Consider the following 27878-nt stretch of genomic DNA (forward strand, 5'->3'; position numbering starts at 1 on the left):
AGATTGAACAGGCACTCTGATTCTGCTATACAGTTGCTGTGCTTGCTTTGGAGCGTGGGGAGTCCACGATAGAGCTGCTCCCGCTGTCTTTTTTTATACAGAAGTATTCCTCACATAATTACCCGTTCTCCCAGATGCCGTCCGTTTTATAGGCTGCCTATCTATCTTCCAGATTCGAAGGGCCTCCCTTAGCCTTTGGCGTGGAAACATTCGAGGAATAGATCGACAACATCACATGACGATCATTCCTCACATATGTAGAAACATATGCCCTCCCTTCCTGCCTTCTCCCCCCCTTTCCCCGGCATAGTGCTTCAAACATTGACTGAGTCCTTAAACCCGCTTCCTATCTCTCTCTGGAAATATATAAATTCTCCTCACTTTCTCTGAAATACTACCAACCGAAGCCCCCGTACTCGTCGAAATTACACACATCCAAAAAAAGAGAAAGAAAATGAGGAGAATTTCCCATGTCCTGTCATATATCCCATGCATGTCCATCATACCTACACACGATCCAACTTGGCCAATTTCTTCCGTTGCTCCTCGCGCTCCGCTTCCTTTCTGGCACGCTCCTCGGCATTTAGTCTCCCTGTCTCCTCATCCTGGTCGTCGTCGCTGAACTCATCGTCATCATCGCCGGCGAGTTGGAAGTACTCCTCGGCTTCGTCGGCTGTCGGAGCCGTGGAGCCCTTCTGCATGGCGCCGGGCCGCCTCTTCCTCGCCTGGCCCACCACGAGGGTCAAGACAACCACCTCGACCACGGCCAGTGCAACGCAGAGCGAGATAATCGGCCAACCATAGTGTCGCAGCATGAGACCCGAGACGACATTGATGATGCCGATAGGAAAGACGACTCGGCCCAAAATGACGTGTGCGGTGCTCATCCAGGTCCTGCGGCCAGCGGTCGCGACAAACACGACGTGGTGTCTCCAGCCCAAGACGAGCTGGACAGCCAGGGCGCAGAGAATGAGGATGCCGATGTACTGGTGAGGGATGGATATGGAGCGGGAGTTCCAAAAGCCGATCAGCGCGCCAATGGAGACGAAGATGGAGGACAGAGCGTTGACGGTCCAGTGGTAGTTGAATGCTGTTCCCGCCGCGCTTGTGCGAGGAGAACGGAGGAGGTAGATTGCCAAGGGGTAGCCGACGAGGAAAGGTATGGTCATCAGGAAACCGTGAAGGTGCCTGTCAATGAGCGGTGAATGGTTAGCAGTGGTCGGGAAGGGAGAAAGGACTGTAGTTAGAGCGCCCGGGGCATAACGGGAAGACAAGACGAGGGGATTTACGTACCACATCATCGACCTGATGTTCCACTGCTTGACCGACTTTACGGGCTGTTCGACCTTGCTGCCATCGTCCGCTTCCGCTGCAGGAGTATCGCTATCTGGTTTCGCGTCTGTGGATTCTGGAGTTGAATCGTCGGCTTTATCCGCCGGCTCTTCTGGAACCACTTCCTTCGAGTCGCTGTCACCACTTCCACTGCCGCTTTCATTCGTGCTGTCACCGCCAAGCTGGGCTGCGATAATTTCATCGCCTTTCTTCAGCTCTTCCTCTGTTGGTGGCTTGGGTTCCGCTGTCTCACTGATTCCGGTATGATCATTCAATTCGTTGATGCCGCCGAAAAATGGCACGTCGCTCTTCGCGTTCAGAAGATCCACCCACAAAAACCCGAAGCCCAGACCAAACTGGTGCATATCGATGGCCCTGTCAACGGAAAAGTCGCCTTCAAAGTCTTGTCTAAAATTGGAGCTCCAGATCATGGCTTGCTTCGTAGTGTCGTTCTTGACCCCAAGTTCCGCGGCGGTCCATCGGTCGTATCCACGAACAATGAAATCCGCAATGCCCAGATGCGAGGGTTTCGCTTGCAGTTGATCAGAGTACCAATCACCGGTATAGTCCTCGAAATGGGCCGTCACCACCTCGACCTCGGGAACATCACCGCTGTAGAAGTCCTTCATCTCGTCGATAGGTCGGGGAGGGTGATGTCCGTCCACAGTCCTCACCGTCAAGGTCACACCTTTATCCTCGGCATTAGGATCACCATAGATGATAAACATCAAGGCCCCTTTCATCCGCGGACCCAGTCCCAAAGAAGCCCAGCCCTTGTTAGAAGACTTGTACCGGAACATCCACATGCGGACATAGAGGTCAGATTGTTGCGTGGTTTCGTTAAAGTAGTTGACCATACTGAAGGCTTGATCCGCACGGCCGGATTGGCCTGTGTGTTTGACGAATTGGAGGGGTCGGTAAGCAATGGCGAACGTGCTGAGGAGTAAGATAGCCAGCGTGGCCGATAGCGACAGAAAAGACCCGTGCATCTTGACAATCTGGACCCGGTGTCGTGGAAAAAGAGTGAATGTGAATTCAGCAACCAGGTTATACAAAATACTGAACAATGGCTGAGAACTCCAATGTGAAATAATCTTACAACCCCTGCTCGCGTGCCGCTTGGGGTTGGCGTAAATAGGGGGATTCTTTGGGTTGGCCCGCTGTCAGGATACCTCCGAGTTCTCCGGTTAGGCAGGACCGTTCAGGGTTGGTCCGGGCCTTTCCCCTTTTCCTTTCGTGGACCGACTCGCTTGAAGAAGACGGGAGGGCGAAGTAAGAATCTCTAATGCTGATACGGGGGGAATCACGCAACAGATTTGATGGGATCTAACGAGTGGTGGTGAGGGGAAAGGAAAAGAGAGCGATCTTTTGATAAGGGGAAGGGGAAGAGGAAGAGGAAGTTGAAGATTGGACGTTGGACGATGGACGTTGAGTGGAGTGAGACGGTTGGCTAAGAAAAGACGCACTATGCCAGGTTGGGATCTTGGCGCCTAGCGGGAAATAATGCTGCCATTCCGCTCCATCCAGGGGCCGGCCATTGATAATCACGCCGAGTCACGATTCACGACAGCCAACGCGGTCTTCTAACAGGTCGGTGGTATGATCGTTTTCTCTATGCCCCGGTCTCGCTTAAGTTCGGAAGTCTAAGTAAGTGCAGAGTCTCTGGAGTAAACATTTTTATCGTATTTAGCGCCTCAAGTTCAACGCGTCAAGATGAATGTCTACTTTGTAATGCTACCGATCGCGTCTATCTCGATGCGCCAACTTGTCTGTTGATGTGATTTGCAATGATCCCTCTAGTTTCGATGCAACGAGAGAACCCTAACTAGCGACACGCGCGTGGAATGCAAGACATACATCAAAGTCGTAGCGGGTATTGAGATCTTTGAACGCCTGTTTATCCGCCACCATCCTACGACTTCACGATGACTCGCTTCTCAATCGGCTCAAATGTCTTCTCCTGCGGTCCACCCGTGGGCTTGCCGAACACCAATTGGGCCTTGAGTTTCCACGCCTCAGGGATGTCAAAGGTTGACTTGACTTCCGCGGTGATGCCTGGGTGGAAGTTGAAATGTTGGAGGTTGGCACCCAAGCCCTCAGCTTCGAGGGCGGTCCAGACTGCCAGAAGAAATGAAAGGTCAGTAGGTGGCCAGCGCGACTATGGACACCGAATGCTGGGATCCAGACTCGACTTACCGATGAACTGATGGATACCGGTGGAATGATCAGACCCTATGAGAAACATTGCTTTGGTTAGCACACATCCTTCACCCGAACCATTTCGCCTTAACCGTCGCGCGTGCTCTCTCACATTCTGTCAGCATGGGCTTGACCATGGGGTTCTTCTCGCCCAACCCGTCCAACGCCGTCTGGTCCTCAAACCACATGACTGTCCCGTAACTGCCTTTCCATCCCGCAATGCGGCTGTTCAAGTACCCGCGCGTTCCCTCGTCCAGGGGCACCTGGTCAATGTGCTTCTGGACAATCTCCCACAACTTGGTGTGGTTCTCCTTGAACAGGACCACTGCACGGGCCGACTGCACGTTGTACGTGGAGGGCGCCCACGTGACGGCGAACTTGACAATCTCTTCGATCCTAGAGTCCGGGATGGTCGACTCCTTGGAGAGGGTGTAAATGGAGCGGCGGCCCTTGATGAGGTCGAAGAAGGTGTCGACTTGGCCCATGGTTGCTGAAGACGCGTGTGTACTGTGGTTGGATGTGGTGTATGAATGGGTAACTGGTCAGTGAGGACAAGTAAATGTTGGAGAGAAGGACGACCTGCCAAGTGGAAGCAGGTTCGGGCGGCCTTTTATCTTTACGGAGCCTTGCCGTGAGGACGTGCCAACCCAGAATCAGATCGCAAGATCACGCAACAACGAAGGTACGGATCGAATTAACAATCAAAAACACCATTTCAACGCTCGGTCCGCTGCCGGCCATCTTGCCTATCCATGCAACTTAATAGGACCCCTGTCCGTCTGCAGGAGGCAGATGTCCTGTTGTCAGAGAAGCCCCGCAGGGCATGGTCGAAAACGAAAAAACCCCCGGTCACCCTCAAAGCCTGCTAGCTCCAACAAGAAAAAGACTCAAAGGAGTTCTGGTTTTCCTGTCTCAGCACCGCCCCGCCTCTCTGCCCATTGGCTTCTTCTGATCCGTAGTTACCTGGACCGAGTCACGCAGCACTAACGCAAGGGCATACGAGCAGGTAGACGCCAATAAAGGTGCGGGAACCGGGCAGTGGGTATCGGTGACTCGGCCGACAAAAGACAAAGGCTCGCCGAAGGGGAGTTTGAGTTTACAGGCGCGGACGCGAGACCCATCTTGCCACCTACCTGCATACTTACTTGTAAGTATGTCTGATTGTATGCATGTATGGATGGATGGATGGATGGGTGTGACCTTGAACACCCTCGTATACGGGCGTTGGCTGTGCTGAGATGCTGATAACGAGTTCGTTCGTGGAAATTACCAGGGATCCAGGGAGTGTATGTCACAAAACCCCATACAGGTCGGGTTTGGGGAGGGGATCCAGCAGCTGCAAAATTCGCCCAACGCCAGCATTTCGCAGCCTGCGTAGTTGAGACGGAAACGTTCTGGTTGATCTGAACTGTACATACAATCGAGAGAAGATGTCTGGGTAAGCAGAGCCGGGGTGGGGAGGGGGCGAGTGATGGCCTGTTGTCAGCCTGATTGGAGGGTTCATCGCTGTGGTCCAGCATTACGAACTTATACGAACCCATACCCATACAGAGATACAAGTCCTACTTCCCCAACTCACCCAAAGCACGTGGGACATTAGTTTGTTTTCTTCGTCGACACCTCGACTCGATACAAGCAAGACAAGAACCACTCGATCTCAGCTTTCTGCATATGGCGACATTGGACTGGGTCTCGGCTATGCATAGATCACAAAATTCCAGACGGATTACACGTATGCTGGGCCTGGATAGCCGCTTATCCCAAACTCTGGCGATGCATGAAGGCAGCATCAGTGTCTATCGGCCGAGACACTCGGCCGGCACGTGACTAGAGATAGCGTCGACATCATGCGGGCAGTTCAAACTCGTCTGACCAACGCTCGATGTAGAGGAGGATTGTCTTGGTCAGCTAGTGGAGTCAAAGCGGGATATAAGGCCCTGTGACAAGAACAGGTGAAGAGGGCACAGAAATTGGTTTGTGATAGCTGGACTGCTTAACTTAGTGGGACGGTAATGTATGTACAAAGTCCAACCCAAAACATCAGAATCCTCTTGACTAATCAGCCTCAATTTCACATAAAGGAACTCCATCATCTTGACTTCGTTCGGTCGTAAGTTGCTGGCGTGGAGGACTGTTCTCCGACAGTATCTCAGAAATGACGTCCAATCTCTCTCGTGGAGATATATTTCTTTCACCGCATCTTTCGTGACTTGAAGCGGCAGTAGAAGTCGTGCTCTTTAACAAACCAAGCTATTCTGAAGTCAGCACCAATCGTGCGAGGCTGGATCTTGAGAAGACTCACCATTGTGTAGTTTCCATTCCCGGTTGGGATTGTCGAAACGTACCTGAAGTGGAGACCATGTCAGCTTCTGCTCCAGCAACTGTGTCAAGTCAACCTTTGGCAGCTATACTCACCTCGAAGCGACGCAGGAAAGCCGGAATCAACTTGTACATCTCCAGCAGACTGATGTTCTTTCCGATGCAGGTTCTGGAGCCAGCCCCGAACTGGAATAGAGTGCCGTTCATTTCCTTGAGCTGCTCCTTTCCCACGTCGAGCCACCTCTCGGGAATATAGCTGTCGACCTGAGACCCAAAGACCTCTTCGCGTTTGTGGATAACCCACGCATTGCAACCGACAATCGTACCCCCGGGAACGAAGTGGCCGTCGATCTCAATCCCTTGTGGTGGTGTGACTCTCTCCAGAGGCAAGCCTGCAGCCGGGTGCATCCTGAATGCTTCTTTGATACACGCGTCGAGGTAAGGGAGCTGTTGGGATTCGGCCCACGTGATTGTCCCTGTAGGCGTATCTGCAATCCTCCCTTCCTCGACAGCTTCGTCCAATTCCTGCATCAGTTTCTGGTAGCACCGGGGGTTACGAAGGAGATAATAAAACACCGCGGCTAAACTGATAGCTGTAGTCTCGGACCCTGCGAATGCCATCGACACTGCCATGGTGAGAACTCTCTGGTCGGTCATGAACTCTGGGCGGTCGCGTTGCGCCTTGAGAAACATGGACAAGAGATCTGGCTTCTCCGTCCCTTTCTCGATACCCTGCGCCTCCATTTCTGCGAGTCTCTCCTGCATTCGCTGAACCGCAAACGTTGCAACCGGAAACGCAAAGAGTTTGACTCCGAGTCGATCAAGTAAAAGGACCACTGGATTTTTCAAAAAGAGCAGGTCTAGCCAGGGTATTTGTCCAATCTGCTGACGGATTAGCTTGGAGGGCTCGACATCGGATGTGTTGGACACTCACCGGTGCTACGTAAGAGAATAAGCGCCCGAGATATGCAATCATGCCGTCGACATCCTCATTTCTCTCTATGAAGCCATGTCGCTTGCTGTATGTGATGTACCCAATGACCTGGAGGACGGTTAGAACTGACCGCTCTGTGTTGGCCTCTAGGAACTTACGTCGAATGCAAAATACTGAAGCCATTCTGCAAAATCGCAGACCTTGTCGGTCTTGGCATAGAGTTTCTCTGTCTGGTCCAGAAAGACCTCAATGCATTCAGTGACGCCAGGCTCATACTGGACCAATTGACTCATCGAGAATGCATTGTTAACAGATCTGCGAAGATTTGCATGGTACGACTCGTCTGTGGTGGAGAAAAGCGAAGGCAGTCGCTTGCCCTTGCTGACGCCCATCTGTACCGGATAGAATCCAGACTGTAAACCTGTTTAGTAAATTACCCCATTCAGATTGAAAGCGACCATACCTTAGTAAAGCCCTTGTTCAGGCCATAGATGGTCTTCAACGCCTTCGGGTTTGCAAATGAGAGTGCATTCGGTCCGAGCCTGACAACATCTCCATGCTGGCGGTGCAATTTAAGGTGTGTAATATCTGGTCGTCGTCCGTAGACATCGAAAAACCTCCACCAGTCCGTAAACCTAGCCAACACTGGCCCAGGATACTTGTTGAGGCCGTGGTTGAAATAATTGCTGAGGAGATAGCCCACAACAACAACGACCAGCGCTATAGGCCAGTTGTTGACAATAGCCGGCAAGATAGATTCAATCATGGTCACGTAGTATGACTGGGCAAAGAGTCACGATGCGGCTGATTCGGTTCGAAGGGTTCACGACACTGGTTTTTCTACCTTAATCGGAGAGGAATAGGACAAGTCGAGGCGATCTAGCGAGGACATGTAGGTTCTTTCAACGGCAGGGACGTCGAACGGCATCCCCGAGCCCGAGACCTGGTGCCGTCACACTCAGAACCAAGATCCATCTGATCTCAACAGCCATGGCTGATACTGGAAAGAGTCAAGTGGCTAATTGAGCTTCGGCAGTTCAACTTCTGCACGAAGGGGCCATCAAGCGGGCCCTACACCAAGTGCAGCACCCCATGGACGCAAGGCCAGCGAATCGCCTGCTCGAAAGAAGTGGTGATCTAAACAGGGTTTGTCGACCAGTCCTGTCCAGAAGCAGCCATGAGGGTTACGGCACATGCTTCCAGGGAAGGTCCAGGACATCGGAAAGCCAGTAAGGGGAGTCTGGGGTCCAAGTGGAAAGTTCGGGTCAGGGCGGCATTGGCTGTGGGGTGTGGCGCGGATCCCAGAGTCTGAGATTCGGTGTGTGGAAAGAGGAAAATGGACTTTGTCGAGGGCTTGGAATAGTAACTAGCTACCTGAAGCCCATGGTAAGCAGCGCGGGAGAGTCGAGGACGGAGCCTTGGGCCTTGGGAAATGATGGATTTGGGTGGCTGCCGCCGCACGCGACATTCGGCAGATGCTCTGGAGGTGCAACTGCCGACTGCGTCCCGTCCATTTTCGCACCATTCCTGCTGCACTCCTCGACTTCTGGACCAAGCTGACAGGGCTGCCTGCCTCTAATCGATTCATCCTGATGCCGAAATTGTCAACTGCCGAGATGGAGCCGAGACGACTTGAAGCGGCATATTTTTGATCGTCGGACCGCCGTTGATGTTATGAATGAGGAAGAGGATGGGGACACAGAGAGATACAGGGGCCATGTACCTCCCAAACATCGACAGGTGAAACGGTCGGCTGGTCAGACAACATCAAGAGACGATACAGACATTCTCACGTCGTGCTTACCTCTCTCCCCCACGGCAGTTGCGCGGTCAGCCTCCCGTTGGGAAACAGACAGCCCTGTACAAACTCAAGAGACGGACAGCAGTGGCTTGGAAAATACATCAGATCACGGCACGACCACGATTAAGGATCAAGTGAAATCCCATTCTGAATGCAACGACATTTGGAGGAACAAGGAAGGATAATTCCTATCTTACACGAATTCCAAGCTAGCCAGATGGAATTGCTCGAGATGGGTAGAACAAAATCCCTCCTTCTCCATGCATCCGTCTGCTGCTCAAATGCTCTTTTTGGTGTGGATTCATTGCCATTTGGTCAAAACAAAACCCGATCTTTCTCCCTGCAAATGCTTTGCTCTCTGCCTCCGAAGTCGCCAGTACAGTAGTTTTGACGCGATCGAGTCAACGAGTGTTGCCTTTCACATAGTACAAAAGTCGGTGGGGGGGTTTTCCTGTCGAAGAGAATGGTAGGTGGTGACCTTGCGCGCTTGTTGCTTCGGAGGTTGGGCGACAGTGACGACCAACTTTACTTTCCACCCAGACTAGGGAAAGCAGACTCGTCGTCGACCGCCACTGGGGGAGCATCGCCACGGCTACCACGGCCACGGCCACGGTACTCGCCACGGAACTCACCACGGTCACCACGGTCACCACGGTCGCCACGTCCTCGTCCACGGCCGCCGCGGAATTCGCCACGGTCTCCTCCTCGTCCTCGTCCAGCGCCACGGCCGCCGCGACCACGGGACTCACGTGGCTGTTCCTTGAAACTGTAGTCGATGTCGAGGAATTCTTTCTTCTGCGCACGTTCGCGTTCACGCCTGCCCTTCTCTTCCCCCTTGAAGTAGTCCTCATCCTCGGCCCTAGTGAGCTCTTTCGCGGCAGTCCATTTCTTGTTCTCTTTCGCGCCTTCATTGGGTTTGCGGGCCTCCTTGAGACCAAGACCTTCCAACCTCTTGGCAGCTTGTTCGGCCAGGTAGTCGGCATACGACTTGTGGTGATCCTGAGGCTCTTCCGCCTCGCCTTCCGCCGGGTTAGCGTCTTGAACAGCCTCACCACCTTCAGGGATAGTGGCCGGTTCGGCATTTTCGTTCCACGCTGGGTTCTGGGCGCCAGCATCCAATCCCGCCTGCTTTTCTTCTTCCTTTGCCAAAGCTTCTCCCGCCTTTTCGTCGGCCCACTCGCCATCGCCGGTGTTTTCACCCCATCCATGGCCCTCTTGTTTTGGGTGGTTGCTGGTTTGGGTCAGCCTGAGAAAAGTAGGCATGCTCAATTGTACTTACGCTATGCCAGTGCGGCTGTGGCGATCACCACCACGGCGAGGGCCACGGGCGCCGCGACCATAGCGTTGCACGCCAGGGCCTCGATCACGGCCAGGACGGTTGCCATAGCCGTCCTCGCCACCACCCTCGGTAGGTTGGTCACGGTTGTAGTTCCTGCCTGTGGCTCTGTTGCGGAAAGCTTAATCAACAGTTAGCATCGTGTAATTTTTGTCTTTTGAGCTCCAATCGAATGGTTGTGTATACCTGCTTCATTGTCATTGAAGCCACCCCCACGGTTACCACCCCGACCGCGGGACGCTACGTTCGCACGTTCAGTCGTAGCAGCAGGGGCCTCTTTGGGCGCATCGCGTTTACCATGACGAGCGACTGGCTTGTCAATGGCCTTTGTGGGTGGATCAGGCTCGCGGTCAGAATCCTGGTCCGAAGTATTCCCTGAATCATCAAAATCAATCGTGGTGAATCCAATGGCGCAGGTGGAGAACCATACCCAACAGCTCGTAGAGGTTCTATAGAGATTGCGGTCAGCGATTGAACGACAATGGTGATGAATAAGAGGCGGTGGGAGGTCCACGTTCAGCTGATGCTCACCTTGCTCTTGACGTCCGCCATGACGTTTCCCCTCGAGCGCCTTCCGTGAAGGCTTCCTGTTAATGAAACTCCAACTTGGGATGAAGGAGGGTGAGACGCCCGACCAAGACAATGTCCTCGACTACCACGTAGTAGGACCTTGTCGAGTCGAGATGAAGTTGAGTCTGATTGAGCGGTGATGAAATTCAAGCCAGAACCTCGGACGCAGAGCGAAATCATCATGCGCAGATTTCAGCAACGGGGCAATTTGGCGCGCTAACCACATGTGGCGAGATCTTGGCATTTCTTAGGGCTAGGGCACGGAGCCAGCTGGCTGCTGGCTGCCCATGGGGTAACTGCAAGAAGCAGGCCAGTAGAGAACGCATTATGTATATTTTCATATTCATGCAAGAAGTATCTACAAGGAAACAGCATAGTCGCCGTAGTCATAAATTTGCGTGGTGAATCGGAACAAAATTGGATATCCACGCAGAAAACCCATGTCACTTCAGCCTCAAGGGCCCCCGGCTGGCAAGCAAATGCACCGTCGCTAAATGCCCATCGTGCGAATGCTCATGAAAGATGATACTCGTTTGCTGATAGCCATAAAAAAAATACTATCCGTGGTGTCTCGCCACGTCTTCACCTCCTGGTGTGTGTAGGCGGATAGGGATAAGGATTGGGGAAATGCATGCTGGCAGTCAGGCCGAAAGGGTCGGCATCCAGCATAGGGTCGTATGGATCGATGACAAGGCCGCCGCCGCTTCCGCCGCCGTCACTAGCCGCACTGGTAGTCGTCGGGGGCGAGGCTTGCATGGCCATCGACATGCTCGCTGTCGTTGTTGTCGGAGGTAGGCGAAAGTTGGGAATGAAGCTATCGGTATCGACGTCGTCGCCGTCCATGTCGTCCATGATACTGGCTTGCGCATCGTACTCCTGCTCTGTACTCACGGAATCAGTCTAGGACGAACAAAGCTCCACATGCGGAAGAAGGGGACAAAGGAACGGGTCAGCTTGCCGAGTTGAGTGTAGTGTTTCTGGAAAGAGGCTGGATAGTAGCTCTCTTGTTGGGTTCGTGGGGGATAAACTTGCGACGTGCTCTGCCCAGACATGGGATGTCCTTGTTGCCTAGGCTGCGCAAGAAACGAGCTGCGATGCGGGGGAGGTAAAATTCGGCCCTGCAGCTGCTGTTGAGGTTGCTGAGTTGCCATCTCCATCGCGGGTGAGGTCATCCCACCTTGCAAAGCAAAACCAGGAGATCTTGCTGTGGAAGGCGAGGAGTGCTGTGAAGGAGGAGTGGGCTGTGCTGTGGGTGAGCCTGCGAAATTCCGCGCGCCTCCGATATGGGGAGGATGATTTACAGTCTGAATTGGCGGTGCCATCGACGTCCGAGGTCTCGCTTGCTGTCTGCTGAGCATGGCCTTCTGCATTGGCGAAGCCTGCCCTGTCATGGGAGGCGCACGATGTGGTCGCAGGGTGGGACTCCCTTTGAGCGCGAGCTCTGCTTGGACATCGATACCTGGCAGGAATGAGTTAAGGATTGGATTGCCTCACGAAAGGGCAGAGCAGGATGTACCTTTTTCAAGCAGGATCCGTTCCAGAAGTGAGTTCTTGTACCGTAGCATCAGACACTCGTCGGCCGCCGCACGATGGCTCTGCTGGAGATTCTGGAGAGTCTCCTCATGGTGCTGAATGGTAGTCTCGAGTTGTTTGATGTACTCGGTTCGTCGTTCGCGAAAAGCCGCTTGCGCCTGACGATTACGTTGTTTGCGTTCCTCTGAGGTCGCATAAATCTGTGCCATGGGATAAGTCCATCTGCCCAGTCCATTCGCGCCATGCTTCGCAAGGACTTACCGGCTTTCTACCTCCTTTGCGCTTCGGCGCAGGAGCTGGCTCCTTTGACAGGTGGCCGTCGTCACCTCCTGCGTCGTCCGTCGGCTCCGGGGTCGAGGCTGACGAGGAAGAATATCGTTCAACACTCGACTCCCGTTTGGGCACCACAGCGTCGGGTAGCGTGACGTCGGTGTTTGCAAGAGAGCCCATTCCTTCTCCACGCAAACCGAGTCTAATGCAATGTTCCTGGCATAAGCGCCGATAAGGGGGTCGATTGTCGAGATACGCGACCAGGGGCAAAACAACGATACGCGCGCCGCGTGAGGTGAGATGATATCCAACACGTAAAACAGAGAGATAGTTGACAACAGGAAACAGAGATAAGAGACGAAGGTGCAATGAACAGCCTGGGGATGAAACGGGGGTGAGGTAATCAAATGAGCTAACAGAATTTTTACGGGAGGAGGAAGAGCACGGGATGGTGTGGGAGGCAAAAGCAAGGCTTATGAAAACTGATGCAAGAACGACCCAAAGAGCGGTGGCTCCGGCCCTGTTTTCCCGTGGGTCGCGCCCTTGTGCACCCCAGCTCGACTTATCCAAGACGTGATGTGAGCTTTAGGCTGGGGACAAATGGAAAAAAGCTGGGGGGGACCACATCCGAGATGGCATAGAGAATGCTGAAAGAGGCAAGTTGGATGGAACTAGAAGGTGAGGAGAACCAGACGATCGTTGCGCCATCCAGTTCTAAATGAGGCGGTCAGTCTGGGCAGGTGGATGGTACGGAACGCATTCCAGCGCCATAGGTGGCCCCCAAGCCCGACAACGCAAGGGAGGGGAGGACAGCACGTCGAACATTAGGCCCAGGCTCATCCACGAGGGTAAGAAAAGTTTTCATTTCTCGAAACCCCGGAGGAGCATGGGAAGGACACCATGCACCAATGGGTGGGATTGAAGGGAAGCCGGCAATGCGCCACGTGGGAAAAAATTTTCTCGCCGCGGTTTCCATGTGCGGGAGCCAATGGCAGCAGAGGTTGCCGCAAACTGTGCCTTGAAGCGGCTTAGCGGAAGTCCCTAGCGGCCAAACAGGAAAAGTGAAAACAAGGCTGATCCAACGTCAGGCGAGCGCCGGGCTGCGTCAGATGAGCCTAATTCAACCAACAGCAGCGCTGCTGGAGGGCTAGGCTAGCCTAGTGAGCCTAACCTTACACCTTCGGGGGTCTTAGGGGTCCCTGAGCACCTGCCCTAGGTAACTTCCCCGCTCTTCCAGCGTCGTCTTTCTCCGTGGACCTAAACAAGGCGAGGGCAGATCCGATTGATGACGCTTTTTTGTGAATCCCTAGGCCCCCGTGTTATTTGAGGGCGGAAGTGAGGAATGTCCTCAATGACCGTCACTTCCAGACCTTTTACTCGAGTCTTGATTCTTCTTGCCCGCGAACAAGGGTTCGTCGGTCCGAAATTCGCTCATCTCGCTCCCAAGCATCGTTCACCGCCAACTGCAACACATGACTTGATGAAGGGGGGAAAACCGAGTAGACCAAGGTTAAGGCAGTTTCAGAAGGAGATCACCTGGACTATGCATGGCCAACCCGAAGCTTTCGGAAGCTCGAGTATCGCTTGTCCACTGCTTCCTCCAGAGTAGCTGCTAAAGCTAGTCTTAAGAGGCAAGAGGTTGTGTTGAATCTGCGGGGTGTGAATGGAGCCTGCGTGCGTGTACCTCGTACTTCGCGAGAAGATGAGAAAGCCCAATGAATCCAGACGGTGAGTGCTTGCTGAATGCACGATGATTGGAATTCGGAAGTCGGAAGTCGGAACCAGGAGCTTGGAAACCGGAATCTGAAAATGCTTCCTGCTTTTGTTCCAGCACGGGCAGGCGCATTTCTGATCGCTTTCTCAGACACAGTTGTAGAAGGTGCAACTGATGGGTGCCTTTTCTGTCACAGTCTTCCCTTTCCGTGAGACTTCGTGGCCTGTCACCCCTCGAAAAACAGGCAGGCAATCTCGTAGCTCAACACTCTTTTCTTTGTTTTGTGAAACAAGACTGCTACTTGACGGATACTAGAAACCTCTTTAGCTGCATGCCTAGCACAAGACCCGATCAACCGAGCCCTGATGGAGCAACGGTCGGCGAAGGGTGAGTAAAGAGATGTCTCTCACAGACTTCGCTCACGAAGACTCAGATTCCTTGAAACATTTCCATCTACCTAAACGGATGTCCGTGGATGATGGAAAGCTGTCCCGGTTTCCGCTCGCTTCAATGGAGGCCTTCACCCGTCCCATTTCTGCTCTAGCCCGACATCGAGTCCATCAGCTTTCAGACATACGAGAAGTTTCCGGATCCTCAAAAATAGTGACACATGGCTATGCAGTACCAGAGTGGAATGACGGATGCATGGACAGACCCACAACCCCCGCCCCCCAGGCGGACGCACTCTCCCATACTACTTCATCCGAGTATCTTACGCCAACCGCATTTCATTCTGGCACCAACAATTATACAGCCGGCCTGGGAAGTCGTGCCGCAAGCGCAGTCAGCCTGCCCCATAGATCCGTGCCCGAACGGACGTCGTCGGCCAGCATTCTGTCACGGAGCTTTGGGGATCCTGTTCAGGCCTCGATGCGCGAATTGCCCACATGGAAGATCTCGGAGCTGGACGGTACTGAGACACTGGTCCGCGATAAAGTTCGAGCTGAGTCTCCCGTTCGACGATCAATAGGTCGTGCAGCTCAGTCATCTGAGGTCCTCCGCCCTGTCCTTTCACGCACCTTCGTCCGCACCTCGCCTCCTCATGAGGTCCTAGACCATGGCAGCATTCGTCACCCCCGAGTAGAGCTTTCGGTCAGCCTTCCCTCACCACTTTTTGTGGGAGGTGGCACCGTGGAAGGACAGCTGACCATTCAAGTGGATGGCGGAATGGCAAGAAAGCCGAAGACGAAGCCCATCTACATATCCAAAGCTTGCGTCGATGTCATCGGTGTGGAAGAAGTCAACGACGGCCGACGCTGGGTATTTCTGTCGCTTGCGACGGACTTGTTTGATGTCGAGAATCCCCCTCCACCATCTCTGGTCACGTCGCAGGACCCGGCGCCTGGTGCGGATCTATGGTGGGAGATGAGGTCTGCGACTTCGGTTGTTCCGTTCTGCATTAACCTGCCTCTGAAGCTTGGTCCCCCTCCGTACTCTTCGAGACAAGCGGCCATCCGATATCTGCTGTGTCCTTCAATTGTGGTCAAGACCGGAGACAAAAGAACTGTGATCAGACAGACATAGAATGTTCAGATGCTCACCGTTCACGACCCAGAGAAAGCATTGGCCAGTCTGGCGAGTCCCCTTCTGGCGGCAGATACACTCTACTTGGCGAGAGAGCCTGATATTCAAACAGTGAAACTGACCGCTGGCCTCCATCGTCAGACCTGGGTCAACGGCGCCTTGATCTTTATTGACGTCCACATTGCGAACAACACGGCAAGATCGGTCAAGAAAATCGAGGTTCAATTGGAGAAGACGACGCTCTGGTATACACACGCACCAGCGGGCACGGCAGAGAAGAGCGCAAACTATCTCCGTCTCCCGAAGCGAACAGACGCCGAGGTGGTGAGCGGAACCACGCTGAAGAAATCAAGCACATGGAAGGGAGTGCCGTCTCACTCATCAGATGTTCGCACGATTGAACTGGAAGCACCGCGTGGACACGTTACGATCAGCACTGGGAGGTATTTCGAAGTCCGTTATTTCGTCAACGTCGTTGTGACAGTAAAAATGTTCAAGACGGTGGCGGTCCAGCTTCCCGTCACAATCATACCGATCAACTCGTTGGATATTTTGCCGAATTCGCTGGCACAGGTCGCCGCTTCGATTGAAGCCAAGAGGTCCAAAACGGTCCCTGCACCACCTCCTGGTCCTAGTTATGCAGCCCATCACCAAGGGCAAGCCTTCACAGCTCCCGTTCGACGTTCCGCCGAGCGTGCCAGACAAGAGCGACTGGCGCCACAAGATGACTTGGATAGCCTAGCAAATGACATTGACACGTCTCCTCGTCGACTAGCGCATACCCACACCCATCGCAGGGGAGGTCTTTCTGGCACGACGACAGACGAGAATATTGCTCCGGGGCGTCCAAGTATGGCGTCGTCGTCACATCACCATCTCCAGAGGCATCCGAGCTGTTACCACTGCCAAATCTCGCCCGAAAACAATTCACCTCTAAAGCCAGTAGGCCCCCGCTTGCCTAGACTCCAGGTTTCGACGTCTGGATTGGGATTTTCAGAATCCGAGTTCGAGATACCTCCTGATTCGCCACCTCGAAAGGTGATGTTGAGTGAGCAAGAGCGGAACATGATCCACCGGCAGAGAGAGCTCCAGAATCGACAACAGCGGAGCCAGTGGGCACAGAAAAGATCGAGTGGGGAGAACAAAAGAAGCGACGACCTATGCACATCGAAGGACCATCCCAGCTACGCCAATGTTGTGGCGGATCCAAAAGCCGGTCCAAAGCAAAATGATTTCGGAAATCTCAGTCCTGGCGTTAGGAGGAAGGGAGATGGCCCAGCAGTTCCAAGATCGTTGGTCGCTTCCAAGGGGCCTTCTGTTGTCAGGTCAAGGTCGAAGACGAACCCTGAGGGACCGAGATATCGACCCAGCATCAGCAAACCTCGACGAAGATCGAGCGCAGACAGGCACGACCGTATTCGAGCGTCGGTTGATGGATCAGGATTTCCAATTATGCCTCGCAGATTTAGCAAGGACCTGCCGCAGAGAGGAAGCTTGGATCGATTGTTCTGACACTGCGGAGAGCAATTAATGGGTTGTTGTCGCAGGAACTTGCCCCTTCCAGTATCGCTCGACGGCAAACGTGATGGCATTAGGCTTGAATTAGGGTTTAGAGACTGACGATATCATACGAAACATCAGTCGACAGCTTGTATCGTGGCTATAGTATCATAGCAATATGAACATAGCAATATGACGGCTTTCGCAGCCTTGACGGATGGGCCCAGTACATATGATTGGCCAAACTCCGACCGAGGTTGCTTTCGGGCCATTGCTCAGCCTCGTCAACTTCCCCATCTTGCAAGCGAGTCAGAGTGCATCGTGTCAAGGCGATTGTATTGGACAGGCTGCTGGAAAGTCATTGAGCTGCATATTGTTGAGGATACCCTCGGTACTGCTCGAGCCTGAGTGAACAGCGTTGTACACGCCGACCCACGCACGATAGTCGATATCGAGCCAACAGTCAAGTTCCCCCTTCGCATCAAAATCCATATATCAATCGAGCCAGCCAAAAGGAGTATCTCCACCAACAGTTCTCCTCGCGAGCTAGTCACTACGCCGTAGCCAACAGGAGTATCAAGGGAGGCACCTTAAACTGACTTGAGGAAGAACTCCCACGGAGAGAGCTAAAGTTGTAGGATCCTCAGGAGAGGCAAGAGGGGGAAAGCTAGTGCTTGCGCAATGGCGGCCATCAAGGACTTCGACAGCCTCTTCAGGCTGGATGGGAAGATTGCCGTCGTTACTGGTGGTACGTTGCCAGACTCTTTCGTCCTCTACCACAACAGCAATTTTTGCGTTATGCACCCCAAACACCGCCCTGCTTCGATGGACTGTGGTCTCCTGAGAGATAGACATGTCCGTTTTATCAATCAATCAATCCCGACGCCACTGACCCCTATCCCGTTCTTCACATTCTCCCCTTCCCACAAACTGAACAAAAGCAAATAAACAAGTGCAAAACCAGGCTCCCGCGGCATCGGCCTCTACTGCGCCACGGCCTTCCTGCAGGCTGGCTGCTCCAAGGTGATCATCACAGCGCGCAACGCCGAGAACCTCGCGCAGGCGGCGGCCCAACTCAACGCGCTGCCCAACATCCGCGGCAAGGCCGTGAGCATCCCGGCCAACGTGGGCCACACGGACCAGATCGAGCAGTTCGTCCGGGACGTGCAGACCGAGATCGAGAAGGACGAGCGGCCCGGCAGGGGATTGGACATCCTGGTCGCCAACGCGGCAGCCAGCTGGGGGGGCCCATTCGAGACCTTCGAGGACTGGAAGAGCATCAAGACGCTGGAGCTCAACGTAAGGGGCGTGTTCAATCTGTGTAGGCTGTATGTTTTCCTCCGTTTCCCTCTCGTTCTTCCTCTCTCCTCTGTCTAACCAGCTGTTGGGCGGTTATCGACTCATTCTGTTTTATTTTGGTTTCCCTTCAGCTTCCAACACCGTCACCTTGACCTTGATGTGGATGGTGGAAGGACAGACATGATGCTAACAGGTGGAATACCACAATGTAGAATGGTCCCATTGCTCGCAAGTGCCGCGACGCCCGCAGATCCGGCGCGGATCCTAATCACATCGTCGGTGGGGGGAATCATCGTACCGCACGTGGGAGACCGCGGGGCGATCATGTACTCGGTGTCCAAGGCGGCGGCGCATCACTTGGGGCGCAACCTGGCGTTGGAGCTGGTGCCCAAGAACATCACAACCAACATCATCGCGCCGGGCTTCTTCCCGAGCCGCCTGGCCAACCCGCAGATCGACTACCTGGGCGGCGAGGACGTTGTCGGCAAGCAGAACCCCATGGGCCGTCTCGGCCGCCCCGAGGACATTGCCGGCCTCGTCGTTTACCTGTGCAGCCGTGCCGGCAGCTACATCAACGGCGAGGACATCTCGGTCGACGGCGGCGCTAGGTTGAGGGTCGGCACGCACCCGGGAAGCCTGGACGAGAGAGGCAAGACGAGCAGTAAACTGTAAAGCGTACAGAAAATGCAGGTAGAAAAAGAAAAAGGGACCAGGGGCTGAAGTCAGATGAAGGCAAGCAGGATCAGGCTGCGTGATGAATTGGATGGCTCATCAAAGTAGAGACAAATGCTTCCCATGGTCTTTCTTGGTTATATTGCTGGACTGGAACCAGCCTCCCTTAACTAGCCTGGCTAAGTCAAGCAAGGACATCCAGCATCTTGCTTGTTTTCTTGCTTTCTTGCTCGCTCGTTGGTCGGCCACCAGGTCTTCGGCGTGTCTCGATCAATCCTCTGAGGGTCGACACTGACCTTGCAGAATAATCACATAAACGGTCCTTCTCTCTCTCCTTCTTGCTCGACTAGCTACCCTCTTCCCAGAATCCGGCAGGCTCTTTCACCAGCACTAGACTCGCTCCAATCCCCTCACTGTCCAGCGCCATCTCGTCAACTTCGTCCTCACTCTTTGCTTCGGCGAAAAGCCTCACTTCTCTTATTCCCACACCCCTCTCTTTCAACCACGCTTCATCGTCTTGATCTCTCGGCGCCCGAATCACCACACCGACCCTTCCTTTCAAGCGCTTCATAGCCTCCTCGTCAGGATTAGGTGTGCTGAGCAGGAAGCTTACACTGGTGTTCGGTCTGTACCTGTACCCGCCCTGGACTTTCGGTTTCACGCCCAGAACGGAGGTGTAAAGGCGTATGTAACTTTCGATCTTCTCCTCAGGAACCAAAACCTCGACGGAGACGATCCCCCTCGCCCCACAAGGGTGCGTGTCGGATATCTCTTTCTCGGTGTACGGCACTCTCAAGTTCCGATCAGTTACATCGTGGCAGAAGAACGGCGTGTCGAGTCGCCCAGTTGGGAAGTACTTTTCAAGGGGCTTAGGCACATTTTCCGCGGAATCATCCAGGAGCGGCTTCGTGACATGCCATTTGACGTCTTGACCGTCTTTTCGCTTGCGACCGCCAGCGAGGGGAGGTCTAAAACGTACTCCCAGCCCACCGTCACCAGCATCGGCACCGGCCTCTGAGAGGTCATCCGATGTCGAGGATTCAGACTGACGAGACTGCGGTTTAGATTCTAGGCGCCTCATAACTTCATCAACGGTGTCATGTGCAGAGGACGGGGTTGTAAGAGCAAAGTCGATCAGTCCTGGTGATTTTTGCGCCCAGTCGAAGAATTCTTTTGGTTCGGTGATCCAGTTTATCAGTTCGATATAAGTGCCATCAGGGAAGATGATCAGTTTATTCCGGGAGGAGCCACCTTCACAAAACGGTTATTAGATGCTTATTGGATTGGCAAAATACAGAACGAAGAGCGCAGTAAAGACGAGGTACAATCCCCTGGTTTGAGGCTGCACCGCTCTGGGGCTCTTAAATTCGTCCTCCTCCCCTGTCGAGAAACATACCGGCATGCGTCCCACCCTCGATTATGGTAAAATTATCAGTCAACCACGACGGTGGGTTCTCGAAGTCCGGTGTATCCAGCAACAGGATCACATGGTCGAAGCTGTATGGAGAGATTGTTTCGCCCGCCATGCCGCCTGTAACAGTGATTGGCAAGATGCGACACAAGAAGCAGTAGAAAGCGAGCCTATCAACAGTATGTCTAATGGAAAACGAGCTCGAGAAGGCTTTCCGGAATCGGAGTGCTTGGTCGTCCGAGAGTATGATCGTGGGATGCTGGTCGGAGAACAAAGAGACAAGAGTATCTAAACAGCTGCAGGCCTGTAACTCCGTCAGGCATTGTATCCGAAAACGATGAGGTTCGCGAACGTACCAGGCCAGATCACGGGTTGATCGACAGAGGTCCCAGCTGAAAATCCAACGGACAAAGTTAAGCACGTGTTGCAGATCCGGGACTTGGATATTCATCCGGACGACTTACCCTAGGGAAAGATCCCTTGAGAGCACAGGTTGTAGATGAGATTTCGCAGTGTCATGGAGGATCAGGATGAGTCATGCTTTGCCCCGATCCGTCAACTGTCGATTAATTGTGGAATGCGTATTACGATAGAAATACGAAGATGCGACGTGGGCAAATGTGACAAACATGCCAAAGTCTCGGGCCGTGTTTGGCCGGTTTAGAGGCAAAGGCGGGCATCGCGCCTCGAGCATGGACAACACATGCAGTGGGAGTGAAGAGCGTGAGAGCAGCGATATGAAATTATACCATCAAATTCATCTTTTTCATTTGCACAAGGCCACCCATCGTGGACTACTGCGATGGAGGGTAGAGAGCCCGGTCAGATCAGACGAGGTTCTCTCTCCATTGAGTGGTTTGTTCTACCCGTCACAAGTTGTTTGTGAAGAGCTACTCGACTTGCATCTTGTCTTGTGTCTTCATCCCCCATTTCTCCCAACACCCTCACGGCTTCCCACAATCAAGCCCCACAGCAGCCGGTTGCCAGATCACAGAGCATCCAACTCTCTGCAACTGATACCATTTGGTGCTGCCAGAGATGCGGCTTGATGCGCAACATCATCATGCATGCGTGCAGATCGGAGGCATCGACGTCGAATTCCGATTCTGCCCTCGTCCCTCTACTGGTCTGAATCAACCGGATCTCGCCTTCTACCTCATAACCTCCAAGATATTGGTCGTATTGTACAGTAGTGGTTCGTCGACTCCATCAAACACCATCGCCAAAAAGAGAAGCAATCTGCTCGCATATAACAGCAGCTTTCTATCCATTTCCTACTCCTTAGTCGCCACTGACTGTTGTTTATTCTGGAGCTTGACTTCCGTTGTCGTGGGAGGTGTATCGTCAGATTTGTTCGTCACATTGGAGAGACTGATCGCGATTTTGCGAGGTTTTCGGCCCTCGACGTAATTTCCGATCTCCGGGGTACTTGTCGGTATGGGGGAAATCTCACCGCCTGCCTGCTTCGATCTCAAAAAGCCCCTTTTCCGACGTAATGAGCCTTGTGAGGGAAGGCTGGAAGTGCTAGATGCCGAGTTTCTGCGCTTTGGACCGCCAGAAAGCTTGCCGAGCTCGTCGTCGTCGTCGTCTTCTTGCCGTCGGCGTTTCTCCGTCATCCTTTCAGGCGGTTGCTGCAATTCGCTTTCGGCAATGGACTTGATCTCCGGCGATGGTTGTAACGTCTTTTCGGGTGTTGCTCTTGGTTCGGGGGAAGAGGCATCCTTACTGCTGTCTGGAGTTAGTGGAGTGTTGGGTGTTGCATCAGCTTTGGCGTCCATCGCTTCGTCGTCGTCATCATCAGGGTAATCCACAAGCGGTTTGCTGATAGGGCTGGCGCTCCCATTCATGATTTCAGCTTTCATCCTTCTGCGGTGCCACTGGTTTACCCTTTCAGACACGTCCTTTATATTGTCACGGTCAGAATCCTCATCTACTTCGTCCTCATCCTCATCGGAGCCGTTGAAATAGTCCTCCTCGCTTGCATCCATTTCTGGCAAGCCCTGCCACCGACCATTGATATGTGCCCGATTCATAGGCGGTGTCGCATCGTCTTGACTGAACAAGGTGTGTTCGGGCTCCGGATGGTCGGTCGTCAACTGCTCATACCTAAGAATAAGATTCTCGAATGTGTCGACGTAGGTAATGTGCTGGATCTTTTGCCGGTAGTGCTCCCCAAGGTGGATGACGATCGGCTTTATCGTCTCCTTTCGGATAAATTCGAACAGTTCCAAACACGCCGAATTCAGGAGATTATCACGCGGCATAGTGTCAATGACAATTCCCAGAATGGTGTCGAAGGCCCCGCTTTTGATGACCTGCGCGGCATAGAACTGATCTTGTAACGAGATTGCCGTCCTGAAAAATTTCAACGCAGTCAGTTTCAGCGGCTTCTGCGGCACCTGCAACAGCTGGGCGACCCGGGGTGCCAGATTCTCGGAGAGGACAAAGGGTCGACTTCTCATGGAATGTTGGCGGACAAAGAACGTCAATATCTCGACCAAATATGAGAACAACGACACCTCTTGATAGCCGAAGTTCTGCATCGAGTCCCTAGATTCTAGGTCTTTCAATGGTTGGAACAACTTTCGACATGATCGGTCAAAGTTATCCTGCGCGAACTGCTCGTTCGCTTGCTGAGTCGGAGTCATCTGCGGCCTTGAAAGCTTCGTCATGAATTCCGAGTTCTGTCGGTTCCCCATGGGGTCATTGGTCGGGGGTTGCGGATCCAGCAGGATTTTGATGGCGTCTGCCAGCTGATTTTTCACACCCAAATCAGTCTCGGCATGCAGCAAATCGATCAGCGTATCCGTCAACGGCACCTTCCTTTCGGAAACAGCCTTGAGCATATAGCCTCGCATCATATTAGGATCATGGTCGAGAAGTGCCACAAGGATGTCAATGCCAGTAGTTCTCATTGATGGCTCCGGGTGCTTGACCGCAAAAGTAATGACTGAAAAGAGACCGTGTGCGATGAAATTGTTCAGGAGGTTTGCTCTCGATTGCATTTGGAGTGTCTTCGCGATCGCAGCACACTGCTGCAAGAAGTGCACCGCCTGTTCCTTCCGCTTGATATCCATATTCTCGTTGCTGAAGATGGCGAAAAGTTCCTTCAGGAAGGCAGTGTTGCCCTGGAGATGTTGTACAATGTCGACCTGATTAAAAAAAATGAGAGAATTCAACACGCCAAAGGTGGGGTCGTCCAGAATGCGCGCCAGCACCACGTCCTTCAGGTACTGCAGCCGCCAAGTCTGTCGGATTTTCCGCTTGATATTTTGGTCTTTGATCTCGACCACCTCTTTATATCTCGATTCATCTGAGAGATACTGTCTGTGGTTTGCCTTGTGCGTGGGAAAGTCGGGATCATACTCGAGTGCTCCGACAACACCAATGATAATCTCGTCTGTAACCAAGTGCTCAATGATGGTGTTATCATTCATCAGAATCAACGCCTTCATGATGTTGCACAGCCGATGCAGATCCGGCAGACTCTCCAGATCCTCGGCCATTTCCACCAGCGGTATTAGTTTGAGCAGATATTCTTCGCGGATCAAGAACTTGGCCAGAGCTTCGCGCCCACCCTGGGTTATGCTCGCATGTCGTATACTTTGCTCGATCTCGTCCAAATTATTCAACTCGGGGGGGTTGAGGGTGAAAGAGCTTGAGATATTTTCCAAAGCATCGTCTGAGAGGCCATCATCTGTGATATCAAGTCAGCCAAATGACTTGTAGAAAGTCGCATAAGACGCTTACCCGGCAGGGCCAACAACTGCTGCTGGACTTGGTGTACAAATTCCCTACAATGCCATTAGACCATGGCGCAGACTCAAAATGAACGGGTTCGCGTACCATATGACTGCACAACCTTCGGCCTCCTGGAAACTGAGGGCCATATCGGTGCCATTGGTCTCGGTCCACACAATGAGCGTTTCTAGGAGCGCGTCAGCGGACCAACAATCCTCAATCTCGTTTCCGAGTAATGTACCTTGTTGTTTCTGGTATCCATCGTCTTTGACAATACGGGTTTCTAAGAGCATGCGATCGGGCTGATCTTCGGACTCGACGTAGATGCGCGGTTCATCCTGCGGTCCCCAGATGTTAGCGCGTGTATTCTTTTCCTCGTCGCCGACGCTGCCAGCCCCGGAATCTACGAGGCAGTAGAAGGTTTGAGGCGTACATTGATGACCTGGCCCGTGCAGAAGCCAGTCCCTCTGTCAAACCAGTCATTGTCGCGCAGCTCATAAACTTTTACTCTCTTCTTGTCGTTGGCAAGCGGCGTCTGCATTGCCATGACTGAAGGAGAGAGAACAACGAATGAACATCAGCGGGCAGCGACCCTGTTACTGACTGCCGACTTTCTGTTTGAAGGGTGGCGAGATGCGCAAAGTTGAGGGAGTTTCGGGTGTTGGTGATACAGAACAGGTGGCGCGGGGTGGATCTGCGGTCGAGGCAAAGGCTGCGGTCGATAGGAAGACACAAGCGCGCAAAGCTCCAGGCCGGGCTCGAAAGGTCGGATCAATGGTTGGACAAACGGCGTCTATTGCGGTGAGCGGAGAAGAGGTGATGTTGAGGAAGGTGAGATGGAATGGAATACGTAGAGAATGACGTGCATCCAACGAGTTGGGATGCCTTGTCGCGACGATAATTTTGTGACGAGAGATGGGAAGTCCGCGAGGGAGCAAAGCCTGAGCCTGGGCCCGGGGCACTGAAGCAGGGCTCTTCTTTGACTACTCGTACTGGACTGCACCCGATGCAGCTGGTGGAGCGGCGGCGTGCCGAGACTGACTGCTGCCCACCGGGAAGTTTACGTGGACTAGCGTGATAGTGTGGGAAGATTGTGTGAGGAGAAGCTGATTAGGTAGAGAGACAGTAAGAGTCAGTAAGAGTCAGTGTCAGAACCAGATCCAGAATCGGATAGTCGTCTCGACGGATTTCTCTGGTGATTCTCTCTATTCACTTGTGTTGGATTCTTTCGTTTTAACATAAAAGGGCAGCGTACCAATGCAACGATCAAATGCAGCATAGACGATGAGGGACAAAAAAATCGCAGGTGACGGGGAAGGGGTGGACAGGTGGGAGGGCGGGAGGCGTGGGTAATGCAGGAGGGAGGATGGCGAAATGCCAGGAACCCGACGCTCGCCTTGGTGCAGGGCGATGGGTGCTCGATGGGCGCCCCGATGGCCCCCCAGATGCTATTCGATGGGTTCATCTTGCAGCATCGGGCACCCTTCTGTCCATGTGACATCATGCAGCGGATGCCCCAACTAGTACCAGCTAGATACATATTTAGCTGCGTCGCCATTATTATTAGCAGCGGTGGCAGGTTGGTGGCACATACATATGTATATCAAGTGACGTGGGGACCGCCCACATCCACCAACTCCCTCTCCATCCTGCGATTTGTCGCTCCGTCGTCCAAATATATTTCTGGCTTCCCTATGTCAACGTTACAAGTCTCACAGCCTTTCGGGCTCTCTTGTGCACCCCCTTGAGAGAACTAATATATCGCCATCGCTCTCTCCCACCAGCGGTCACCGATCCACCATCCGATCGATCGTGAGCCTTCTTGATTCCACGCCCACCACCCTTCATACTTTCCGCCTGGACCCAACCCTAATCCACGGAAAAGACTGATTGGAATGGGCTCGAAGAGCCAAATCCCAGAGGTTGCAAAGTCGTTGGCCAACAATGGTCCTGTGAAGTAAAGATACAACACCACAACCAGCACGTTCACAGTTTGGCCTACAGCCGACGGGAGTTTCTTGACCCCCGAAGCGCGTTTGTGTAAGACCTTGACTATAAAAGATTGTAAGAGAATGCCGATACCTTGGAGGAAGAAGAACAACAAGGGCCCTGAGAACGGACGAGAGCCATTCAGAGAGAATGTCGTGTAGCTAGCACTCGCATGGATTGATCCTGACAACGTGAACGCGACCAGAAGTTGGACGATTCGGGCAACCTGTCCACGAGGATCTAAATTCAATCTCTTAATAGCCACTCTGGAAGGCTCTGAGATGCCAAATCGAAACATCTGGTGCCAGCATTTGCCCCATAACCCTGCCAACCCAGAGTACAGGACCGAGGTCGGGGATGATTGCCAATAGGCCGGATATATCCATGGTTCCAAAAGAGGCGCCTTCGTAATCTTGGTGACATCGAGAAGAGCGGGAAGGATGCAGGCGAAGAACAAGGGACTCAAGCTGAAGACTAACGTCAATGCAGATACCACCCCAAACATCGTAATTCCAAGCCGAACAAAGCGTGTTGCCATTGGAACAGTATTGTTGATATAAGCAAGCCAATGCCAGGGTGTAGGCGATTCCAGTGGTGCGACGCCCAGAAAGTACGGGTCTGTGATCATGGTTGTCTTCAGGAAATCAAGAAAGAGGTAGCTGGTAATAAAACCTCGTAATGCTCTCAGTTGAGGAGACCGCAGGTATTGTGAAACAGTCGAAGATGCCCGTCCTTCGTTGCTGCTGACTGCTGTGGCGGTATTTCGTTCTGATGTGTCGTGTGGCATCGATACATCAAATGACCCTACTGTTGGGATTCGATGTTCCCAGCCCACGGCTCGAAAACTCGTCATCAGGTCGAGCGTCCAGTCAAGGACATGGAACCAGCCTGAGTTGTAAGGAAACCCCTGCCAGACTAGTTCGTATTCCTCTAGACAGGGTTGCTCACGACGAGGGAAGATTTGTTTTGTACCAGAAAATGGATATGCACTAGCCACCCTCCGGTTTATCGTGTCAATATCTTGAGTCGGTTTGGACTGCGAAGGCGTTGCTCTGAATTTGTCCCTGTCGGAATCTGCACTCTTTGTTTTGATTGCTCTTCTTTCAAGCCTTCTGAAATCTCGCCCCACGTCGTTGCATAATAGAAGGGCTCCCGTCATGATGACGCCCCAGGCGACCATCAAACCAATACCATAGCCAGCCGCGAGCCAGAGCGTCCGGCGATAGCATGCCACATAGGCTCCATGGAAGAGGACCAACCCGAAAGCGATATATCGGGCGGATCTGGCCAGCCTTGGGGGAAGTCTGGGTCCCACCGCAATAGCAAGGAGCAGATACAAGGCTGGTAGTGAATCCCATGCATAGAGAAATGGAGTGTACTCGCTCGTCGCTAATGCAAGGTCATATTGAAGTTGCCGCTTTGCTAGAGTTTCGCGGTAGAGTGAAATCTGTTCGTGGGCCATAGCTGGCCATGTCGAAGAGGATAGAGCATGTTCGCGAGAGACAAATGACAGTACTCAAGAAGAGCGGCAGAAGTCAATTCAGTGTCTTTCAAGTCATGACGTCTTGCGGAGGGATTGATTATCGTCCGCAAGGAGCTGGACCATTCGATTAACCAGGATCTGTGCTGAGAACGCAGGCTGCTGTCCTTCAGACCAGCAGGACCTTACTGTCAGTTTTGCTGTACAGTTACTCTACAATTACTCTGCAGAGAGTTAGCTATGTTGAGCAGCGC

The 27878-nt window shown here is 53.1% G+C and overlaps 10 protein-coding genes across 10 annotated transcripts; 2 read left to right on the plus strand and 8 right to left on the minus strand.

Moving 5' to 3' along the window:
• Nucleotides 1–506: 506 nt before the first annotated feature.
• AYL99_07059 (hypothetical protein) lies at nucleotides 507–2321 on the minus strand (the record flags this gene model as incomplete). The annotated part of the gene is made up of 2 exons (XM_018838568.1): nucleotides 507–1188; nucleotides 1294–2321. The coding sequence occupies 2 exons, from the start codon at nucleotides 2319–2321 to the stop codon at nucleotides 507–509; spliced, it is 1710 nt and encodes a 569-aa protein (XP_018691336.1).
• A 923-nt stretch (nucleotides 2322–3244) lies between these two features.
• On the minus strand, nucleotides 3245–4016 carry AYL99_07060 (hypothetical protein; the record flags this gene model as incomplete). The annotated part of the gene is made up of 3 exons (XM_018838569.1): nucleotides 3245–3450; nucleotides 3529–3564; nucleotides 3644–4016. The coding sequence occupies 3 exons, from the start codon at nucleotides 4014–4016 to the stop codon at nucleotides 3245–3247; spliced, it is 615 nt and encodes a 204-aa protein (XP_018691337.1).
• Nucleotides 4017–5781: 1765 nt separating this feature from the next.
• AYL99_07061 (cytochrome P450 oxidoreductase) lies at nucleotides 5782–7550 on the minus strand (the record flags this gene model as incomplete). The annotated part of the gene is made up of 6 exons (XM_018838570.1): nucleotides 5782–5786; nucleotides 5834–5876; nucleotides 5947–6732; nucleotides 6785–6892; nucleotides 6943–7197; nucleotides 7248–7550. 6 exons carry the CDS (start codon nucleotides 7548–7550, stop codon nucleotides 5782–5784), a joined length of 1500 nt encoding a protein of 499 aa, XP_018691338.1.
• Nucleotides 7551–9110: 1560 nt separating this feature from the next.
• Nucleotides 9111–10473, minus strand: AYL99_07062 (hypothetical protein; the record flags this gene model as incomplete). The annotated part of the gene is made up of 5 exons (XM_018838571.1): nucleotides 9111–9816; nucleotides 9865–10042; nucleotides 10108–10296; nucleotides 10352–10370; nucleotides 10453–10473. 5 exons carry the CDS (start codon nucleotides 10471–10473, stop codon nucleotides 9111–9113), a joined length of 1113 nt encoding a protein of 370 aa, XP_018691339.1.
• Nucleotides 10474–11073: 600 nt separating this feature from the next.
• AYL99_07063 (hypothetical protein) lies at nucleotides 11074–12474 on the minus strand (the record flags this gene model as incomplete). Its single annotated transcript, XM_018838572.1, has 4 exons — nucleotides 11074–11372; nucleotides 11438–11950; nucleotides 12008–12224; nucleotides 12286–12474. The coding sequence occupies 4 exons, from the start codon at nucleotides 12472–12474 to the stop codon at nucleotides 11074–11076; spliced, it is 1218 nt and encodes a 405-aa protein (XP_018691340.1).
• A 1933-nt stretch (nucleotides 12475–14407) lies between these two features.
• AYL99_07064 (hypothetical protein) lies at nucleotides 14408–17044 on the plus strand (the record flags this gene model as incomplete). Its single annotated transcript, XM_018838573.1, has 2 exons — nucleotides 14408–15490; nucleotides 15542–17044. 2 exons carry the CDS (start codon nucleotides 14408–14410, stop codon nucleotides 17042–17044), a joined length of 2586 nt encoding a protein of 861 aa, XP_018691341.1.
• A 669-nt stretch (nucleotides 17045–17713) lies between these two features.
• AYL99_07065 (hypothetical protein) lies at nucleotides 17714–19003 on the plus strand (the record flags this gene model as incomplete). The annotated part of the gene is made up of 3 exons (XM_018838574.1): nucleotides 17714–17780; nucleotides 17997–18360; nucleotides 18544–19003. 3 exons carry the CDS (start codon nucleotides 17714–17716, stop codon nucleotides 19001–19003), a joined length of 891 nt encoding a protein of 296 aa, XP_018691342.1.
• A 346-nt stretch (nucleotides 19004–19349) lies between these two features.
• AYL99_07066 (hypothetical protein) lies at nucleotides 19350–20529 on the minus strand (the record flags this gene model as incomplete). Its single annotated transcript, XM_018838575.1, has 2 exons — nucleotides 19350–20254; nucleotides 20400–20529. 2 exons carry the CDS (start codon nucleotides 20527–20529, stop codon nucleotides 19350–19352), a joined length of 1035 nt encoding a protein of 344 aa, XP_018691343.1.
• A 1159-nt stretch (nucleotides 20530–21688) lies between these two features.
• AYL99_07067 (hypothetical protein) lies at nucleotides 21689–24702 on the minus strand (the record flags this gene model as incomplete). Its single annotated transcript, XM_018838576.1, has 5 exons — nucleotides 21689–24111; nucleotides 24165–24208; nucleotides 24261–24342; nucleotides 24397–24493; nucleotides 24589–24702. 5 exons carry the CDS (start codon nucleotides 24700–24702, stop codon nucleotides 21689–21691), a joined length of 2760 nt encoding a protein of 919 aa, XP_018691344.1.
• A 1206-nt stretch (nucleotides 24703–25908) lies between these two features.
• On the minus strand, nucleotides 25909–27606 carry AYL99_07068 (hypothetical protein; the record flags this gene model as incomplete). The annotated part of the gene is made up of 1 exon (XM_018838577.1): nucleotides 25909–27606. The coding sequence occupies one exon, from the start codon at nucleotides 27604–27606 to the stop codon at nucleotides 25909–25911; it is 1698 nt and encodes a 565-aa protein (XP_018691345.1).
• Nucleotides 27607–27878: the final 272 nt, after the last annotated feature.

Source organism: Fonsecaea erecta, assembly GCF_001651985.1.
Source record: "Fonsecaea erecta strain CBS 125763 chromosome Unknown Scaff6, whole genome shotgun sequence".
In the NCBI taxonomy this organism is placed as follows: Eukaryota; Fungi; Ascomycota; class Eurotiomycetes; order Chaetothyriales; family Herpotrichiellaceae; genus Fonsecaea; species Fonsecaea erecta.